The 19,415-nt window shown below is 36.6% G+C and overlaps 1 protein-coding gene across 1 annotated transcript in view; it reads right to left on the bottom strand.

The window, feature by feature from the left end:
• NR1H4 (nuclear receptor subfamily 1 group H member 4) overlaps positions 1–19,415 on the bottom strand; it is a 74,138-nt gene that overhangs the window by 4,519 nt on the left and 50,204 nt on the right. Inside the window, exons 5-8 of the mRNA XM_042944658.1 lie at positions 19,128–19,261; positions 16,956–17,054; positions 16,545–16,644; positions 12,763–12,909 (exon numbers count right to left, since the gene is read on the bottom strand). Coding sequence (XP_042800592.1) covers positions 12,763–12,909; positions 16,545–16,644; positions 16,956–17,054; positions 19,128–19,261 — 480 coding nt within the window. The remainder of the gene's footprint in view (positions 1–12,762; positions 12,910–16,544; positions 16,645–16,955; positions 17,055–19,127; positions 19,262–19,415) is intronic.

The raw sequence follows: 19,415 nt of genomic DNA, 5'->3' as shown, positions 1-19,415 counted from the left end.
ATTGGCACAAAAACAGACACATAGACCAATGGAATAGAACAGAGACCCCAGAATTGGACTCACAAATGTATGGTCAACTAATCTTTGACAAAGCAGGAAAGAATATCCAATGGAAAAAAGACAGTCTCTTTAACAAATGGTGCTGGGAGAATTGGACAGCAACATGCAGAAGAATGAAACTAGACCACTTTCTTACACCATTCACAAAAATAAACTCAAAACGGATGATGGACCTGAGTGTGGGACAGGAAACCATCAAAACCCTAGAGGAAAAAGCAGGAAAAAACCTCTTTGACCTCAGTCGCAGCAATTTCTTACTTGACACATCTCCAAAGGCAAGGGAATTAAAAGCAAACATGAACTATTGGGACCTCATGAAGATAAAAAGCTCTGCACTACAAAGGAAACAACCAACAAAACTAAAAGGCAACTGACAGAATGGGAAAAGATATTTGCAAATGACACATCAGATAAAGGGCTAGTATCCAAAATCTATAAAGAACTCACCAAACTCCACACCCGAAAAACAAATAATCCAGTGAAGAAATAGGCAGAAGACATGAATAGACACTTTTCTAAAGGAGACATCCAGATGGCCACAGACACATGAAAAGATGCTCAACGTCACTCATCATCAGGGAAATACAAATCAAAACCACACTGAGACACCACCTCACGCCAGTCAGAGTGGCTGGAATGAACAAATCAGGAGACTATAGATGCTGGAGAGGATGTGGAGAAACGGGAACCCTCTTGCACTGTTGGTGGGCATGCAAACTGGTGCAGCCACTCTGGAAAATAGGGTGGAGATTCCTCAAAAAATTAAAAATAGATCTACCCTATGACCCAGCAATAGCACTACTAGGAATTTACCCAAGGGATACAGGAGTGCTGATGCATAGGGGCACTTATACCCCCAATGTTTATAGCAGCACTTTCAACAATAGCCAAATTATGGAAGGAGCCTAAATGTCCATCAACTGATGAATGGATAAAGAAGTTGTGGTTTATATATACAATGGAATACTACTTGGCAGTGAGAAAGAATGAAATCTGGCCATTTGTAGCAACCTGGATGGAACTGGAGGGTATTAGGCTAAGTGAAATAAGTCAGGCAGAGAAAGACAGATACAATATGTTTTCACTCTTATGTGGATCCTGAGAAACTTAACAGAAGACCATGGGGGAAGGGAAGGGGAAAAAAAAAGTTACAGAGAGGGAGGGAGGCAAACCATAAGAGACTCTTAAATACTGAGACCAAACTGAGGGTTGGTGGGGGGGTGGGGGAGAAGAGAAAGTGGGTTATGGGCATTTAGGAGGGCACCTGTAGGGATGAGCACTGGGTGTTGTATGGAAACCAATTTGACAATAAATTATATTTAATAAAAAAAAAAAAGACCTCCACAGCAAGGCAAAATTACCTGGAGCTAATCAGTAAAAACAAAAATAAATAAATAAATAAATACATACACACACACACACACACACACACACACACACACACACACATAAATGCCTTGTTAACCCTGAGATAGCATCCTCCATCTGTCTTATCCCCTAGACAAGTTAAGGTAAACAGACATGGCACCTGGCACCTGCAGTAAACAGCCGTCTGCTCGGTGCTGCAATTCTGTTTTGTATTGACTGAAATCCCTAATACCACATATCTTTGAAAACCCCTTTCTCTCACACACTTGAGTTAATGATCACTGTTTTATTATCTCTTTTTGCACATCCATCACGTTTGTAAGCCTTCTGATCCTAATAAATATAGAGCAAGGACCCTTACTCGGGGCTCTTGTCTCCTCCCGAACATTAGCCTCTCTTGTATTCAATTCTGTGTCTGCTGTCTTGCTGGACAAGAGAGAACTCCAGAGTCAAAGTTTGTGACAATCTGTAATTAAGGTATAGGTAGCATCTTAAATAATCAATAAAAAAAAAATTACTGTTCTTAAGCCCAGAAGTATAAACATCTTGACTTAATACATTGGCTAAGATTCTTCTCAGTTCCAGTGCTTACTAGGGCATTGGTACTTGGCTGTTCTCTTCAAACTTACATGTCTAAAACCAAAGATACCATGTACAGAACTAAACTCATCTTCCTCCAAATCCACCTCTTTCCTGATATTCCCATTCTCAGTGACATATCTTTACCCATACACTTTCCCCTGCCTGACAACTGAGATTTGGCCCTCTCTCTAACCCAGTTAGGTGCCAAGTCCTATGATTCAGCATGATAACTCTCCCTAGGTGTTCTCTCTCCTCTCCACAACCTCTAGAATTGACTTAGTTTCAGTCCTTATTTCTTTTCATCCAGACTGCCTCCTCAGTCTTCAGTTTGGTCCCAGAATCTCAAAATTCAAATCACACCCTGTCTCCTCAATTTTTACAAATCTTCAAAAACTCTCAGTGGCTTTTGGCATAAATGTTCTTCCTTTTTACATAGGAAGCTCCAAGACCTGTACCCACCCACTACTCACCTACCTGATAATAGTAGTAATAGTAGGATCCATATTTATTGAGTACTCATTATGTATTATACACTGTTCCAAGCACTTCTTATGCTATAATTCATTTAATCTTCCTAATACCTCATGAGGTAGGTGCTGTGAGGTTATCTCATTTGCCCAGAGAACCACAGCTCATGATTGGTGGAAACAATATTCAAACCATGGATAGCTAGCAGGCTCCAGAGTCCTGGCTTTTAGCTGTCACTAAGCTGTACAACCTTTCTATCACACAGCCTTTACTCCAGCCATGTTTAGCCACTTGGATCTCCCTAAATAATTCATACTGCTCAGTTTTGTTTTTAAATTTTTTTAGTTCATCTATTTTGAGAGGAAGAAAGAGAGCACACATGAAGGGGAAGGGCAAAGAGAGAAGGAATGAGAGAATCCCAAGCAGATTCTGCACTGCTAGTCCAACACAGGGCCCACAAACTCTAAGACCTTGACTTGAGCCAAGATTGAGAGCCAGTTGCTTAACTGACTGAGCCCCCTAGGCACCCCCACACTGCTCAAGATATTCTAGCTGGAATATCCTCTGTCTCCTTTATCTAGATGTAACTCTTCATAATTTAAGGCTCTTTTGTGTCACTTCCTCCACTCATTCAACAAATATTAACTAGGTGCCTGTTCCTGTGCATGACTCCATTCCAGAAAAGTTTTGACAGGGGAATTACAGAGACAGAAAAAAAGAAGAAGAAGAAGGGGAGGGTGGGAGGAGGAAGAAGGGAAAGGGAAGGGAAGAAGGGGAAGGAGGAGAAGGAGGGAAGGATTGGGGGAGGAGGAGAAGAAGGAGAATGAAGAGGAAAGGAAGAGGAAGAAGAGGAAAAGGAGGAGGAAGAGGAAAAGGAGGAGGAAGAGGAAAAGGAGGAGGAAGAGGAAAAAGAAAAAAGACCATGGGTGGGCAGGGGGTGGGGGAGACTGATACGACTTATGGATGAATTAAAATGAGGATGAGATTCCCTGAATTGTTCCACACTAAAATAGAATGCTGTATCCCATCCTGAAGCAGACCTAGAGACATACAGCTTTGGTCAAACCAAAGTAGAATACATTTGGATTCCAGATGCTAAAGAGCATAATTATCATCTAATATTCTGCTTCATAGAATCAGAAAGTCTAAATCCTTACCTTGAGAATAATCTAAAGAGTCTTCCCAAACTGAATCCCTAGTCTTCCTCTCTTTAGTCAAAATGCCACACTTTTCTCCCTCCTTTGACTTTTGATTCTTTAATCTACCCAGTGGGCTCTCTTAACAACAGTGTCTTTGTTAAGCAATTTGGGTATTACATCATGTGGAAGATTCCAGCTTTTACAGATTGATCCAAATACCCATCACTGAATTAGATACAACTTAAAAATGTAGAAGGTGAAGTATGTGATCCTGGGAATACCAGTCCTGGTTTCCAACAAACATAGAGGTTAAGAGTTAGTGAGCCAGCTCTGAGTTTGAAATTTGACGTATGATTTGATCTTAGTCACAGAACTTAAACTCCATAAACCTCAATTTCTTCATTTGTGAAATGTGAATTATAACAATAAGAAGCTGTTATATTGTATGAGATAATATGCGTGGAGTGCTTAGCATAATGCCTGGTTAATAATAAACCCTCAATAAATGTTAGAGCAAATACTAATAATAACTATTATTGTTATTCAGGAAATTGGATTAATTTTACTTCAGTAGTTCATTTTAATCTCAGTTCATCTTAATTTTAGTTAGATTAAGCTCATGTACTTTTGTGTTTACAAAGCTACATTTTTGTTTTGTTTTTATATTCTGCACTTTCCTAGAGATGAATCCAAATTGGCCGATCAGAGATTTGCTTCAGTATTTTTCTAGGTGTTAAAGCTTAACTACATCTATATTTTCTTGGCAAGGGTGTTCTATTTCACTTTAAAAAAGAAAAATGGCAGTCTTTAGGCTTTCTTCAGCATTCAGGGACTATGCCCATCATATCTGGCTACCCAAAATAGTAATTCATGATTCTGCTATTTTTAAAAATAGTTTACAAGGATATAGGGATAATATTAAAGGCAGCTGATTTGAAAATATTTAAATTTTAGAAATTATCTTTGACTACCTAATTTTCTATTTTGTCTTTCTTTTTTTAAATTTTTTTAATGTTTATTTATTTTTGAAAGACAGAGAGTAAGCAGGGGAGGGGCAGAGAGAGAGAGGGAGACACAGAATCTGAAGCAGGCTCCAGGCTCTGAGCAGTCAGCACAGAGCCCAACGCGACGCTCAAACCTACGAACTATGAGGTCATGATCTGAGCTGAAGTTGGATGCTTAACCGACTGAGCCACCCAGGCGCCCATCTATTTTGTCTTTCTAAATCCCCATTAACCTACCAAAAATGCTACCTTCATTAGCGACCTCATTATTGTTAATAGTTTTCAGGAAAAAAAAAAAAGTAAAGATGTTGGTTATGATTGTTCATATTGTACATGTTCTACAAGCCAACAGTGAATATACATTATAAATGTAAGAAATAGAATGTTATAAAAATAAATTTCCTACAGGATAGATCAAATATAAATCTGCTTTTGGAATTAGAGTTAATAATCAGAATTAACCACAGCACCATCAACAAAGGGGTATTTTAAGTGTTTACGAACCAGCAATTTCTAACCTAAGAAATGTAACACTAACATCATTCTGAAGGGGCAGTCTTTTCTTGATTTCCTGCCTCCTCCTCTCTGGAGACTTGCTTAAAGTTTTGTTTTTTGCTCTTTTGCCCAATTAGCTGATTTTTGGTCACAAGGGGGGGCTATTTTCTAACTTAAGGACAAAGACTACTGTGGAAAAGTGTAAAGTTGTAAAAAAAAAAAAAAAAAAGTTTGTTTGCACTCCTGTTTCTTGTTTTGCCTTAAAAAAAAAAAGAGGTATGTAATTTATAAATTATTTTAAAATCAGAAATATTCCTTGAGAGAAAAACTATTTGATAGAATTAACTCTGCTATTTTCAGTTATTTTGAATGTAAATGTCTTTCATTTCCTAATTATCTTCCAAGTTTTGACTGGGAAAAAAATAAAGCAGAGGGGTGTGTATGTGTGATACAAGAATACGTATTATGTAAGAAAATTCCCACCCCTTCATTGAGGGAAAGAAGAGGAGAAAAGGAAAGGAAAGAGTGTGTGCTGACAAACAATTTCTGAGATTGATAGTTTGGACCTAATTTTAAATACCAATAAAATTATATTTGTCATGTCAAAGATCTATTTGAATGAAAACTCATAAACTAAAATTTGTTTTTTTGTATTTATTAAGTTAAAAAAAATTCCTGGTATTTTAAATACCTCTATCTGATATATTATAATTGGTTTGATCAAGATAGACCAAGAATCTTATTAAAAATGATACTATTTGCTCAAAACCATATAATTTGACATTTTTCTAGAAATGATGCCGCCCCATAGCATAGAAGTTAAGGTATAAGTCTCTGACATGGCACACAAAGCAATGTTTGCTTTCTGCTTTCCTTCCAAACTAAGCTCTCTCCATCTAACTACTCCATCCAGTAGTTTCCCTATGAACTAATGACTTCCACTCTTGGTTCCTGAAGCTGATTCAGGTCATTGTCTACACAGCTTATCTACCTCCCCCGACCCTAACCTTATGGCCATGTACTATGGCAAAGACAGATTGAAACTCCAGCCCAAGGTCCAGCCCCCCCTTGGTCTCATTTCTCTTGTCAGAGGTTGGTTAGTCAGTGACAGTACAATTCTGACCAATGCGACAAAGGGGAGTCTACTCAGGAGCTCTCAAGAAAGATTTCTACACTCAGGAAGAGACCATTAAGTTTCTACATTGAGTTTCTTTTTCCTTTGGCCATTGTTGCACCACATATGATGCCTGGAAATGCTCTGGCCAGGAAGAGAATCAGCCTGAGGGTAAAGCCAATACACCAAGAATAGCAGAGCAGAAAGATGAAAAAAGACCTATGTTTCTGATAATGTGTTGATCCCTTTAATTAACCAATTTTGCTGTCACCCTTCCTCTGGGTTTTTCATTTGAGTCAATGTCTTTACTTTTTCAGGCCATATGGAATTGGATTTCCTGTGATTGTCAGCCAAGAGCATCCTAACAGATAGTTCCTCTAACACATAAGATACATTTTTAATGTTTTCATGCTTTTGGGTCTGAAGTATAAGGTAGGATCCCTGTGAGGCTAGGACACACCATTCATTTTTCAAGGCAACATTCAAATTTTGCTTCCTCTGTGGAGGTTTCCCTGTCACCGGGAAGCATAATTATTTTCTCCCTTCTGTAGGTTCAGTTCTATTGCATGTATCAGAATTCATATCTCTTTCCCATTAGAGTGTGAAATGCCATAAAAAATTTTTATGCGAACAGGAACTAATGCTGTATTCCCAGTGCCTGACACACTGCCTGACCACTAAATGGTGCTCCATAGATGTTTCTTATCCACCTCTGTATTCTCAGTAACTATCATCCTACTGGAGACATGGTTAAGAATAACAATTGTTTGTTAAATTGGGCAATATTATGTTTTGCTAGTTCTTTTCAATGAAGGTCACATAGTTCTGAGATGTAATGGTGGCAAGGGAGGCCATTAGACAATGGAAACATTTTCATGGTGTTAAGAGATTGAACCCTAACCTCTACTTCAACTGCTAAATTCTACCTAGTGAGTCATTTGTGCCATACTGTTGGCCTTAAGTAAAAAGCTGCCATCAGATTGGCAATTCAAAAAATAACTACTTTCAATATAAAAGATTTAATCTGAAATACTTAATAAACACTTTCCATTAGCCCTAGTGGTTAAAAGTTATCTGGCTAAATTAGATCTTACTGGTGCTTAGGAATTGCCAGTGTCTGGATTGTCAAGTTCCAGATTCATCTCAACAAAATTCACCAATTTTTGTATGACAAATGTGTGCCATGCACTATGATAACGCTGGGAATAATCTTCTAGCAGTTAATGGATTAATGGAAGGGGCAGATACATAAATAAATACATAATGTCCAATACTGGACAAGTATAAAAGGCTTAGGGAATACAGCTGAGAGCCATTGAAAAGGCTGACTCTTGTATCAATTTAACACTTTCTCTTATTTTGAAAAAGATTTTTCCTACAGTTTGAATCCCAAATTTTTCCATGCCAAAACTACCACATGACCACTATGAAAAACAAAATGAGAGGTGTTGAGAACTCCAAATTTTGACTTACACATTTACCTTTTTTACAAATATTCTGCCATTTGTTCTTTACATTTCCAACCCTTTTTTCAAAGTCAGTATCTGAACTGATAATCAGCTTACATCTTCTTCTTTAGAAAATTTACTTCTTCCAATTGTTTTCATTTGTTACCAAAGCTAAAGCAACGAAATCATGTGTATTTAAAGAGCAGAGACATAAGCACAGTATACTACATGGAGCACAACTTACTATGCTACTGTAAACTAGTTACAACTCTACCATGCTAATAAGGATGTCTCATTTCTCTAACCTCCTTGATCCTATTTATCATTTACTTAAAACCAATTTCAAATTGCTACTCATTGCTTATACTTTCTCTCTCAACCAAAGGGCAGGAATCTGTGTTTTACTAGGTCTTTGTATTCCCTACTAGCTGATAGTAGAGCAAATATTAGGCCATGGTGAGTGAAACATATAGAAAGAGTACTGAGCTTTGAATTGAATCACCTGTGTTCATCTCTTGGCAATCTGCTGATTACTTGTGTGTCTTTGGGCAGGTCAACCAGCCTCTCTAAGCCTGTTTCCTCATCTATGAAATAAAAGCAATAGCACCCACCTTCTGGGGCCACTGTGAATACAATAAGATGATGTGTATAAAAGGAAAGCATTGAAAAAATCACAAGAGATATTGTCATCCTGATAAATACAAATAAATTGAATATTTCATTTATGTCTGTTATGGGGATCAAAAAAAGACCAAAATATACCATAAATTTCAGTGGTTATTTATATTTGAAGTTAATAGAACAAGTTACATTGGTCTGTGAAAAGTTATTGCTCATTCCCTTAATGTTAAAATAGAAAATCATTCAATGTTAGCAATTATAGTGTTGTCATATTTTATCATATGATTATTCCTATTTTTAATAAATATTTTAGCTTTAAAGCCTAGTTTGCATAATACTACATTAGGAATAATATAATTGAGGCACTAAAATTATATGGAAACAACCCAACCACAGGTTATGTCAGATATAATCTTCTGAAGCTTCAATTAACATATATAAACACTGTAACCCTCATTAATTAAATGTATCTCAGGAGACAGTATTTTTGTGTATGTAATTGAGAAAATAATAGCAAACAAAAGAGTATGAATATGAAGAAAAAAAAGAAATTTCACATTGTATTCTTTAAAAACTTCTGTAGACATAAACAGGGCAACTTTGAGATATTATGTTTCTCTAGAATTAAAGGTACAATAGAAAGAATATGTTATATTTGCACAAGAATAAAAAGTTATTCTGAAAGGTCATCTTGCAAGATCATGGTTCTATGTGGTGTGTGGAAGAGGCAATGTTCTGAAAATCCACTGGGAGAAGCAAATTCATAAATATTAATAAATGGAAGCATCATTATAGATAATAAAATATGAAGCAGCATGCAAGTTTGAATGGTTTTTATTGTTACAATATGTGGTTGATGTTTGGATAAAGTAATCTATTTGTGAACTGGAGGCATGCATATTTATTTATACAGTTCTTCTTATGGAAAACTTCATTTTTGAACTTTTCTGAAATTTGCAAAATCACAAGTTCTGAAACCTATGCTAATCAAGCAAGTTTTTTTCTTTTTTATTACCTATTTTTTAACCTGCAAGACCCTCACCATTTCTCACCTAGTTTTTGCACTGATTTCTTTATAGGGACCTGCTTCTTATCTCAATCCCTCCAAACTTTCCTTCATATTACTGCTCGAAAGATCTTTCTACAGTACTGGTATGGTCATGTCACACAGGCTCCGAACATTACAGAAGACTCCCCATTATATAAGAACTACATTAAACTACTTTTGTGGTGTTCAACATCCTTAAAAATCTAGCGGTTACCACATTTCACCTTCACAAATATTATTTTTAGCAATATCAAGGTATTTGTGAGTCCTCTACATGGATGCTCTCACATACCTCCTCATCTTTGCACTTGTAATTTCTATATTACTATAATTTAATGGATATATCTCTTGGAATGCCATTCTCAGGCTTTTGTGGCTTGACAAGTTCCTAACCATGATTCACTTGTCAACTTTGCAAGCCTTTTCTGACTCACCAAGTAAGCTCACATAGAAAGGCAAGCACATCTTTATGCTTCTATTTCATTTTTCAATTTTATGCTTCTATTTCATATTTCAACATACATTCCTCATAGTCCTTATTACACTGCACCTTGATTTGGAATCCTTTGCTTATAGCTCTTTCCCACTAGTCAGTAAGCTCCCTGAGGACAAAGACATTTCCTCATCTCCATACCCTCAATAATCACACAGTGCTTGGCACAAAGTAAGTATTCAATGGATATTTGTTGATTGGAAAGATCTCCTTTAATGTGCCTATTGATCAGTAACTTATTTTCCTCTCCTAATCAATGGCCATAAAGTTTCAGTTAAGCAAGATAAATAAGTTCTAGAGATCTACTATACAACATTGTACCTATAGGCAACAATTCTGTGTTGTATACTTAAAATTTTGTTAAGAGGATAGATCTCATGCTAAGTGTTCTTACCACAATAAAAAAAAAATCAAGATACTCAAGGAGCTGCCTGCCTGACTGGCTAAACCAGCAATCAGAAATATTGATTAGTTAAGAGAAGGCAACCAGTAAGGCTTATACAACTAGATGGTGCCATGGAGGTTACCTGATTCAATTCTTCTCCCTTACTCCCAGCATCCTGGACAGATGGATGGAGGGACGGACGGACACACACACACACACACACACACACACACACACACACACACTGTACATTCCAGAACATGTAAAATAAAATCTGTCCAGGACAAGAATCTATATTTCTTTATAATACACTGTCTTTCAAAAGGTGAAAATCTCCAACAATCTATTTCTCAGATCCTTTCCCTTCTTTCCATTTCTTCTGGCAGCACATTCGTGAAACCTTTGCCTTCTGACTGGTGTTGCTGGAAGATTTGTAAAGCATGATGTTGATGTTTTTCCTCCCCTGCTCAAAAATCTTCAGTGTCTCCCTGTTTCTTTTTTTTTTTTTTTAGTGTTTTATTTTTAAGAGAGAGAGAGACAGACAGACAGACAGACAGACAGAAAGTGAGCAGAGGAGGCGCAGAGAAAGAGGGAGACACAGAATCCGAAGCAGGTTCCAGGCTCTGAGCTGTCAGCATAGAGCCTGACACGGGGCTCGAACCCATGAACCATGAGATCATGACCAGAGCCAAAGTCAGATGCTTAACTAACTGAGCCACCCAGGTGCCCCAGTGTCCCCTATTTCTTATAAAATAAAGAATAAAACCTTTAGCCCAGCATTCAAGGCCCTCAACCATTTGATTCTTTTTAAAAATTCTATTTCCCTTTAATGTAACCCTTAATCTAAATACACTCAACTATTCATTCTTCTTTGAATGCATAACCTGGGCTTTCTTGCCTCAATCCTTTGCTTGGGTTGGTCCTTCTTTCTTGTACCTCTATCCTAAATATCCACATCTAATACCATTCAAGGCCCAGTTTGCCAGTGAAATCTTCCAGAGCCCTACCAACTAGGAGTCACCTTTCTCTCAGTTCTCTTCCACATTTTTTTATAACTACCTATGTAAAGTTCATGTCTTCCTACTAGACTGTAAGCTTTATAGGAGAAGGAACACATCTGATTCCTCTCTTTACTGCCTCCATAGTAGCTTGCCCTTAAGTACATGTTAAACTAGTAAATCAATGATATATACAAATAATGCATATTTTAAATGTATATTCTTTAAATCTATCAATAATGATAATTATACTTTCAGTGTTTAAAAAAACACAATGACTATGGATGGCTGCTTTTAAAAAATAATTTCCAATTTTTCAATTATTTTTCTTATATAACAAATGCAGAACTTCCTACAAACTTTCCTTCCAACCTCTGTTCTAAAACACTGATTTTATAAGTACCTAAACTTTGTTCTAGTCTTTCATAGAAGGATACTTTGGGAAGAAAGGATCTTGAGACATCATTTCTTCTCATTCATCTCTCCCCTCCCAACCCATATAGAAAGTATCTCAGGAAAACAAGCACTTATCCTATTTTAAGACTCTTCTAAGATAAACTGCACAGAATTCCAGGAAATGTATTGCAATGTCTCTTAACCCTTTCTGTCGCAGTATTCCTCCATAATAAGTTCAACTCATACTATTATTTCATTTTGTCTCTTGAGAGGCATGTAGCATAGTGGCTTAGACACACAGCTTCTGAAGTCAGACTTCCTGTCTGTCTCTGGGAAAGTTATTAACCACTCTCTGTGTCAGTTTCCTTATTGATAAATTTTGAATAATAATGGTACTTATTTCATAAGACTTTGCAAGATTCTGATGAAATCATGTATGTAAATTATTTAGAACAGTGTCTAAAACCTAATGATAATGATATATAAATGTTGCTATTAATAATTCTTTTTATTTTGCTTTGAATAGAGATGGATAATAGTTTGAGCCACAGTCTTTCATAGATGAAGATTTTGAACAAGTGAATTTTTTTTTCGACTGAATAATCCCAACTCCTTTATGCTATGTTTTTTTATCTAATTTTCCAAACTTCTAAAAATTCCTCCTTTGGCCCTTAATCTTAGTATAGTGCAAAGAGTATTTTTAGTATTTTGCTACTACAACAAGGACATGTGAAGCAACCCTCTAAAAGCCTCATCTAAGGGCACCTGAGTGGCTCAATCAGTTAAGCATAAGACTTGAGCTCAGACTTCAGCTCAGGTCATGATCTCACTGTTCATGAGTGTGAGCCCCACGTCAGGCTCTGTGCTGACAGCCCAGAGCCTGGAGCTTTCTTCAGATTCTCTAACTCCCACTCTCTCCACCCTTGCCCCACTCACACTCTATCTGTCTCTCTCTCAAAAATAAATAAATATTTAAAAAATTAAAAACAAAAAGCCTCATCTATTTAACACATATCTTTTTAGAGTCATTCACCATACTAGTCACAATGCGAATGTAACTTTGCATAAGATAGGTAAGAAGCCTGCCTTCATGGAATGCTTACTTGCAGGAGCAAACTCTTTACCATTAACCAAATCACATACCGCTCCTCCGAATTCTTTCTTCCAATAGGTCAGCATGTCCAGCTGGAAGCTTCTTATTGAAAATCTCAGCTGAACGGAGGAACATAGCTTCTACTGCAGACCCTTTCAGCAAAGCAATTTGATCTTCATGGTCCAAAGTCTGAAATCCTGGATGAAGATGATAATCAAATCAAGTATCAAGGAACTGTGAATGCTATATAACAATATTTCATCATCATTATCATCCCCATTGATAAAACATTTCCTTAAAGTTATTTTGTAATTGTTTTAAGATTGGGTAGTCAGGTTGAGTCACTAAAAATCGATTTTTCTGTCCCAAATAGAAGCTGACTTTTATCTTATTGAGTAGTTGTACAAGTTGTACAAGTTGGGTAAAAAAGAACGTCCTATCCACACCAAAAATACATATAATGGCAGTGAAGGCTGATTCAAATGAAGTAACTCAGAAGTTAGAAGCAAACAGATTCTCTTTTAGCCATTATATTAGTCACATCTGGTGATACAGGGTCAACTCTGAAGAATGGAAGCATCCACAGACCAGAAAAAAATCTTTACATGTATCCAGCCGTGGGAAGGAATTGACAACCTGAAGGAATATAACACCACTTGGAAATCCAAAGTCCTTATCCAGGCTTGTATGCCACAGTCTCCAGCAGCCTCTCTGACATCATTTCCTCCTCTTCCTTTCTCTCACTCACTGTGTTCCAGCCACACTGACTCATGGCCCTGCTGTGAACATACAAGTTTGCTTTGCCTCAGGAGTAAATGCCCTTCCCCAGCTATCCAAATGCTTTACTCCCTCCACTATATGCAGAGACCCTATATTCAAGGTGACCCTACTAAAATAATACTACTCCCCATAACTCACTAGCCCCTATCTGCTTTATTTTTTTTAATGTTTATTTATTTATTTTTGACAGAAGGTGTGTGATCAGGGGAGGGGTAGAGAGGGAGACAGAGAATCTGAAGCAGAGTCCACACTGTTAGCACAGAGCCTGACACAAGGCTCGAACTCATGGACACAAGCTGAAGTCAGACACTTAACCAACTGAGCCACCCATTAACCCCACTAGTTTCTTTATTTTTACTCATAGAATTTACCACTACCTGACATAATAAATTTATCTGCATATTTGTTCATCGTTTGCCACCTCGAATAGAGTATAAACTTCATGAGGGCAGAGACTTTGCCCGTTTTGTTCACTTTTGTATCCCCAGTACCTGGCACATAATTGATATCCAAGAATTATTTGTTGAATAATTGGATAACTGAATAAATGGGAAACAAACATAAGCTCCTATGCACATGTATACATACACATAACACACTTATGAAGATAAGCTAATACCATCAGGGGCCAGGTGGCTTAGAAAAGTATTAAATAGAAATGGGAATTTAGAGAATAGAGTAATGTTAAGGTTTAAGAATCACTATCTTAGGGGTGCCTGGGTGGCCCAATCATTTTAGGCATCCCATTCTTGATTTTTGCCCAGGTCATTATCTCAGGGTTCATGAGATCGAGCCCCGCATCATTTGTTGGGCCCTACTGACAGCATGCAACCTGCTTGGGAAATTCTCCCCCTCCCTCCCTCTAACTAACTAACTAACTAAATAAATAAATAAGTAAATAATTCAACTTAAAAAAAAAAAAAAAGAATCACTATCTCAGAGCTCCTTTGAAGGCAGAAGCCATTCCTGCAGGGTCTCCAGCACCCTGGACAGTGCCTGGCACAGGTCGTGCACCATGAACTACAAAATGAAATGATTCATCTCTTTAACCCACACCCTTTCATTATTGGTATTATATCACTATTACTGTTATTTTTATTAATGTTGTCATTTCCATAATTATTGTTAAAATATTAATTTTAACTATATTACTAGTACTGTTAAAATTTCTTTCTCAGGAGTTTTGGTCTTTTATTTCCTATTGTATTTTTTTTCCTTCTGTTTTCTCATTTTTAAAAGTTTATTTTTAAGTAATCTCTACAGCCAACATGGGGCTTGAAACTCACAACCCCAAGATCGAGTCACATGCTCTCCCAACTGATCCAGCCAGGTCCCCCTGCTTGACCATTAAACACACATTAATTATACTCTTTCCTCCCCCTCAGGAACTAGTCTAAGCACCGGAAATAAAGAGATGTGTTAGATATTGCTGTTGCTTTCAGATAAGCTACCTTTTATGAACAAGATTTTTTTCTTCAATTATTTTGTGGTTCAAGACCAATAGACCATTTGAACTGAAAACCTCTCTTTTCACAAACAACCAAAAATATATTTCTCCCTTTCCCAATTCCTCCTCCCACACCTTTCACTCTTGAATAATCTTGTTTTTGATCAAGATTCCCCTCACCTTAATTAGCATATAACAAATTAAGTTCCTCTTTCATTGTAATAAAGAAATGAGAGAATATTAATGTTAAAATGAAAATGAGAACTTCCTCCTCACATTTTATGAGTTTATGTAGGCTTATGTCTATTCATGACACTTTAATAAAATAATAGCATGATGCTGGCCAAAGAAGACAAATTAACCTAATTAAAATCTTACATCAGAAGTTACCTTCTATAATTTAATATTACAGTGCTGTGCTGTTATACAAGGTATTTATTATACTCTTCCAGTGCCCGGCTAGCTCAGTCGCTAGAGCATGAGACTCTTATTATACTCTTCCAGATCATAGAATTCTATTGTACTAATATATTTTTAAAACACTGAAACAACTTAAATCTATTGGCTGAGATAGCATTGATAATGTAGCCAAAGGAATTGGGAAGCTGAGAGATAAGAATCTTGAATTCCAGTTTCTGTACTGGCCCCATCCAAATGACTATAGATAAATTCCTCTCCCTTGTCCCACAATATATTGTTCAGTAAGCTCTATTGATTTTTGAATCTCTCTTCATTTTGTTTCCTCTTCCATCTCCCAGTGCTGTTGCTTTATTTCAAGCCTTCTGCCTTGACTGGTGCAGTAGCATCCTAAATGATCCTCCTGCCTCTGGTCCCTCCTTGTTCAAATTCATCTTATACAAAATGGAACAAGTCATATCTGTATTAGCATAAATCCCATCACTTCCCTCTCAATATAAACAACAACAAAAAACCACCAAAAACTCTTTACCATTCAGGGGATGAAAATTAAATTCCTTACTTAAGCCCTTGTTAATCTGACACCAACTTAACCTTATGCCTAACCAAGGAGTCTACCACATTATGCTGTGGCCACATTGAATTTTTCCATCTCTAATAATCCTATTTTTGTTCATGCCTCATTATATTTTCACAAGTAGATCTCTTGACCTGGAAGGTTCCTTCTATTCCATACCACCAGGACAACTCTGTTTTCTTTTAGACCCAATTAAAATATGATTTTCTTTGAGGTCTCCCTGTCTTTCTCAGGTACAAATAGCAACAACTTCCTCTCTGTTCAAACAGCACTTTGTATATACTATTTTTATTATAGCCTTTCTTAAATCACTTCCCTTGAAGGCAATAGCTACATACTTAGTATAGAATAGGTATCAACAAGTGCTTGTTAAATGAATAAATGGATGAATGACAACTTCACAAAGTCTCAATTTCTTAGTCTATCAATCTGGAAAAATAATTATAAGTGATTTGAAATATCCTATCTGGCTCTAACCATTCATGTCTATAGTAGTTAGACATATTAATTTAAATCAGATGTGAGATAATTTCTACTTTACGACCAACAGACCTGACTTTCTCAGTGTCACAAGAATATTGCACAGTATAGCATATACATGTAAAAAATACCTGGAAGTTTTTTTGTGAATTCTACGAGAATCTGTACATGACTGGTAGCCATTTCAGTTAAAATGAGAAAATTTTCTTCTGCACTGAATTCTTCTTTTAACTAAATTTTAAGAAGAAAAGCAAATGATTAATAAGTAGATAAAAGGATAAATCAACACAAAATCATTAGACTAAAGAATAAGATTTGGATAATAAAATTTAAGATCGAGCTTATATTTTTCAGTTCCTTGGAGAGCAATTACTATTACCAAGATAGATATGAAACGTCTTATTCTTTGTCTAATGCTGCTAAAAGTTTAAATGCATAACTTAAATTCTCAGCTCTAATTATTTCAAAGTAACAAATTCATATATAATTTATATAGAAAATATTAACTTTCAACCTATGCATTTTTAGATATTTGTACGTACAATTTTATTTGTTATTTCCTGAGGCATCCTCTGTTTGCTATATGAATCCATAATATAATGAAGAAGATTCTGTTGATCTGGGGTGAGTTCAGTTTTCTCCTACACTGGCAAAAAAATAAAAGATATTAGGGAGGGTTGTTATGATGCACTTTTTCTATATGCACATTCATCTGGAGTACACTAATCTCAGAAATTATTGATAAAAGCCCTAAATATGGCAGGAACTATGCACTCTGATACAGTGTGCACTGTAATGGCTTACTCTGGGTCCTTGGTCAAGCATATCACAATTCACTAAATGGGTCCCAAATTGTTCATTTTTCTATCTGTAAAATAGGGATAACAAAATATTCATTTCATGTATATCTTGGGGATAAATAATAGTCTAGATCTGAACCCTATCAACCCCATTCATAGAGAAGTTCAGTGAAAGTTCAAGGGTTAGTCACTAATGAAAAGTTCCCACATATAAAATAGAGAATCCAATTAAGGGCATTCATATAGGGCAGGAGTTGACAAACTATGGCCCATCTACCAAATCTACCTGACTCTACTGGAACACAACCACGTTCATTTGTTTATGTGTTATATACACTACTTCTACACTAAAATAGCAGAGTTCAATAGTTGTCATGGAAACCTTGTAGCCAAAGCTTAAATATCTGACCGTTTACAGAAAAAAAAAATGTTTACCTAGCTCTGAAGTAGAAAGTCATCAATCTGGACAATTCAGACACCAACTATCACTTTCTCCTTTACTAGCACATTTTGAAGAGTGTGGATAATTGTGTCAGCTCTTTGCTTCCTTATACCAAAAAGTGTTATTGATGAAGTACTATGGCAAAATAATACTTTGATATAAAATTATTTTTTTCTCAAATGAATGTAAAATACTATACTTGGAAAACTAAATGTGGATGAAGTTTTCTTTGTTAGTAGTACAATCAATATTAAGAAGAGTGTGACTTAAATAATCATGGATTTTTGTTTTCTCAACTAATGGCAAATTAAAGTTCCTCCATATACCCTGTGGATTATCACAATGTGTTTAGTTAATCATCCAAGATGCTGTTCCTCTATTTTGTCTCAAGTTGTTCAAAGAACTTCTTGCAAAAGAAATTTGAGCATAAGAAAATTGTGAGTTCATTGGGAAAGGCTTCTCTCTGTTGTTCCACAGATGTGTATCCACCCAATTTTACCCATTTATAGGGACTAATCAGCAAACCTCTACTGAGTACATCTCCTTCCCACTGTAGGCCTCCCTTCTCAATGACAGGGAAAAGAAAAAGGTCATCAAAACTCAACCTGAAAAATCCATTCTATACACTGAACTAATTCTACTGGCAACCTCTTGGTAGTAGGAGTGGAATGGAGCCAGAGAAATGGAGAGCTTTCACTTTTTTACCTGATTTACTGCTATTATTTGAGTTTCTAGACCAAAGCAGGTATTACTTTCTTGATTAAAAAGAAAACTATTTAATACACAATTGAAATGAAATTCTGCTTGTGGCTGTGGCTCTAATTTTAAAGCCTCCCAACCAGATCACTGATGTGGATAACAAAGGCAAAAGAAATATAGAAAAAATTAAATTTCCTTTGCAGCCCATTGACAAGTACTTGGGACAGGCAAGGTGACCTTCCTCCAGGAACTCAACTGCCTCAATGTTAATACTTCACTAGAGGCAAAAGGCAACCTTTGCTTGACATTAGGCCGACCTCCAGGATCCTGTAAGTCTTCTTTAACATATAAAAATCCCTTTGGAAACTTCCTTTATCTCTACCCATCCCCAAAGATATATGTTAGCAATCAACCTCCAAGCATTTGCCCACTGATATACATCTGAAGGGTCTCATGACAAGGGTTTACCACACAATATAAATGACCCCTGGAGATCCTGGACACTTGCTTACAAATTCCTTAGAGACTAACCTTATCTCTAACCCTCTCCCAACTTGAAAGTGTATAATCAGTCATTTCTCATAATCCCAGTGCTGCTCTTTGTGCCCACAGGTCCTGTCCCCATGCTTTAATAAAACCACCTTTTTTTGCACCAAAGACGTCTCAAGAGTTATTTGACTGTTCACTCCCAAGCTGCAACATTTCACATTAATCACTACATGCCAGAAGCTCAGCTCCTTCTGGCTTTAGCCGACACCATTGCATGGTATTACCCTGCATGACTTAGTCGTCGAGGTCACTTGTCGCAAATCTCGACCTTCACTGTCTTCATTAATGGTCTGATCTGCATGCTGCTTCACATTTTTTCTTAGTCGTTTAGATTTACACTGAATTTCAGTTAACAAGCCTGACAAAATAAAAAACAGAGACTTCACCATGAAGTTCTAGTGGGTGTGTGGTCATGAGGCAGCTGATGTGTAGTCTGCTCACATCTGTGCAATTTGGCACAGAGCTAATTCTAGCCCTTTTGAATTTTAAGACTTGGACTTGAACAAGAAATT

Source organism: Panthera leo, chromosome B4, assembly GCF_018350215.1.
Source record: "Panthera leo isolate Ple1 chromosome B4, P.leo_Ple1_pat1.1, whole genome shotgun sequence".
Lineage (NCBI taxonomy): Eukaryota > Metazoa > Chordata > Mammalia > Carnivora > Felidae > Panthera > Panthera leo.
Note: the sequence above shows the minus strand (reverse complement) of the source record. Positions and strands in the feature narration are given on the sequence as shown.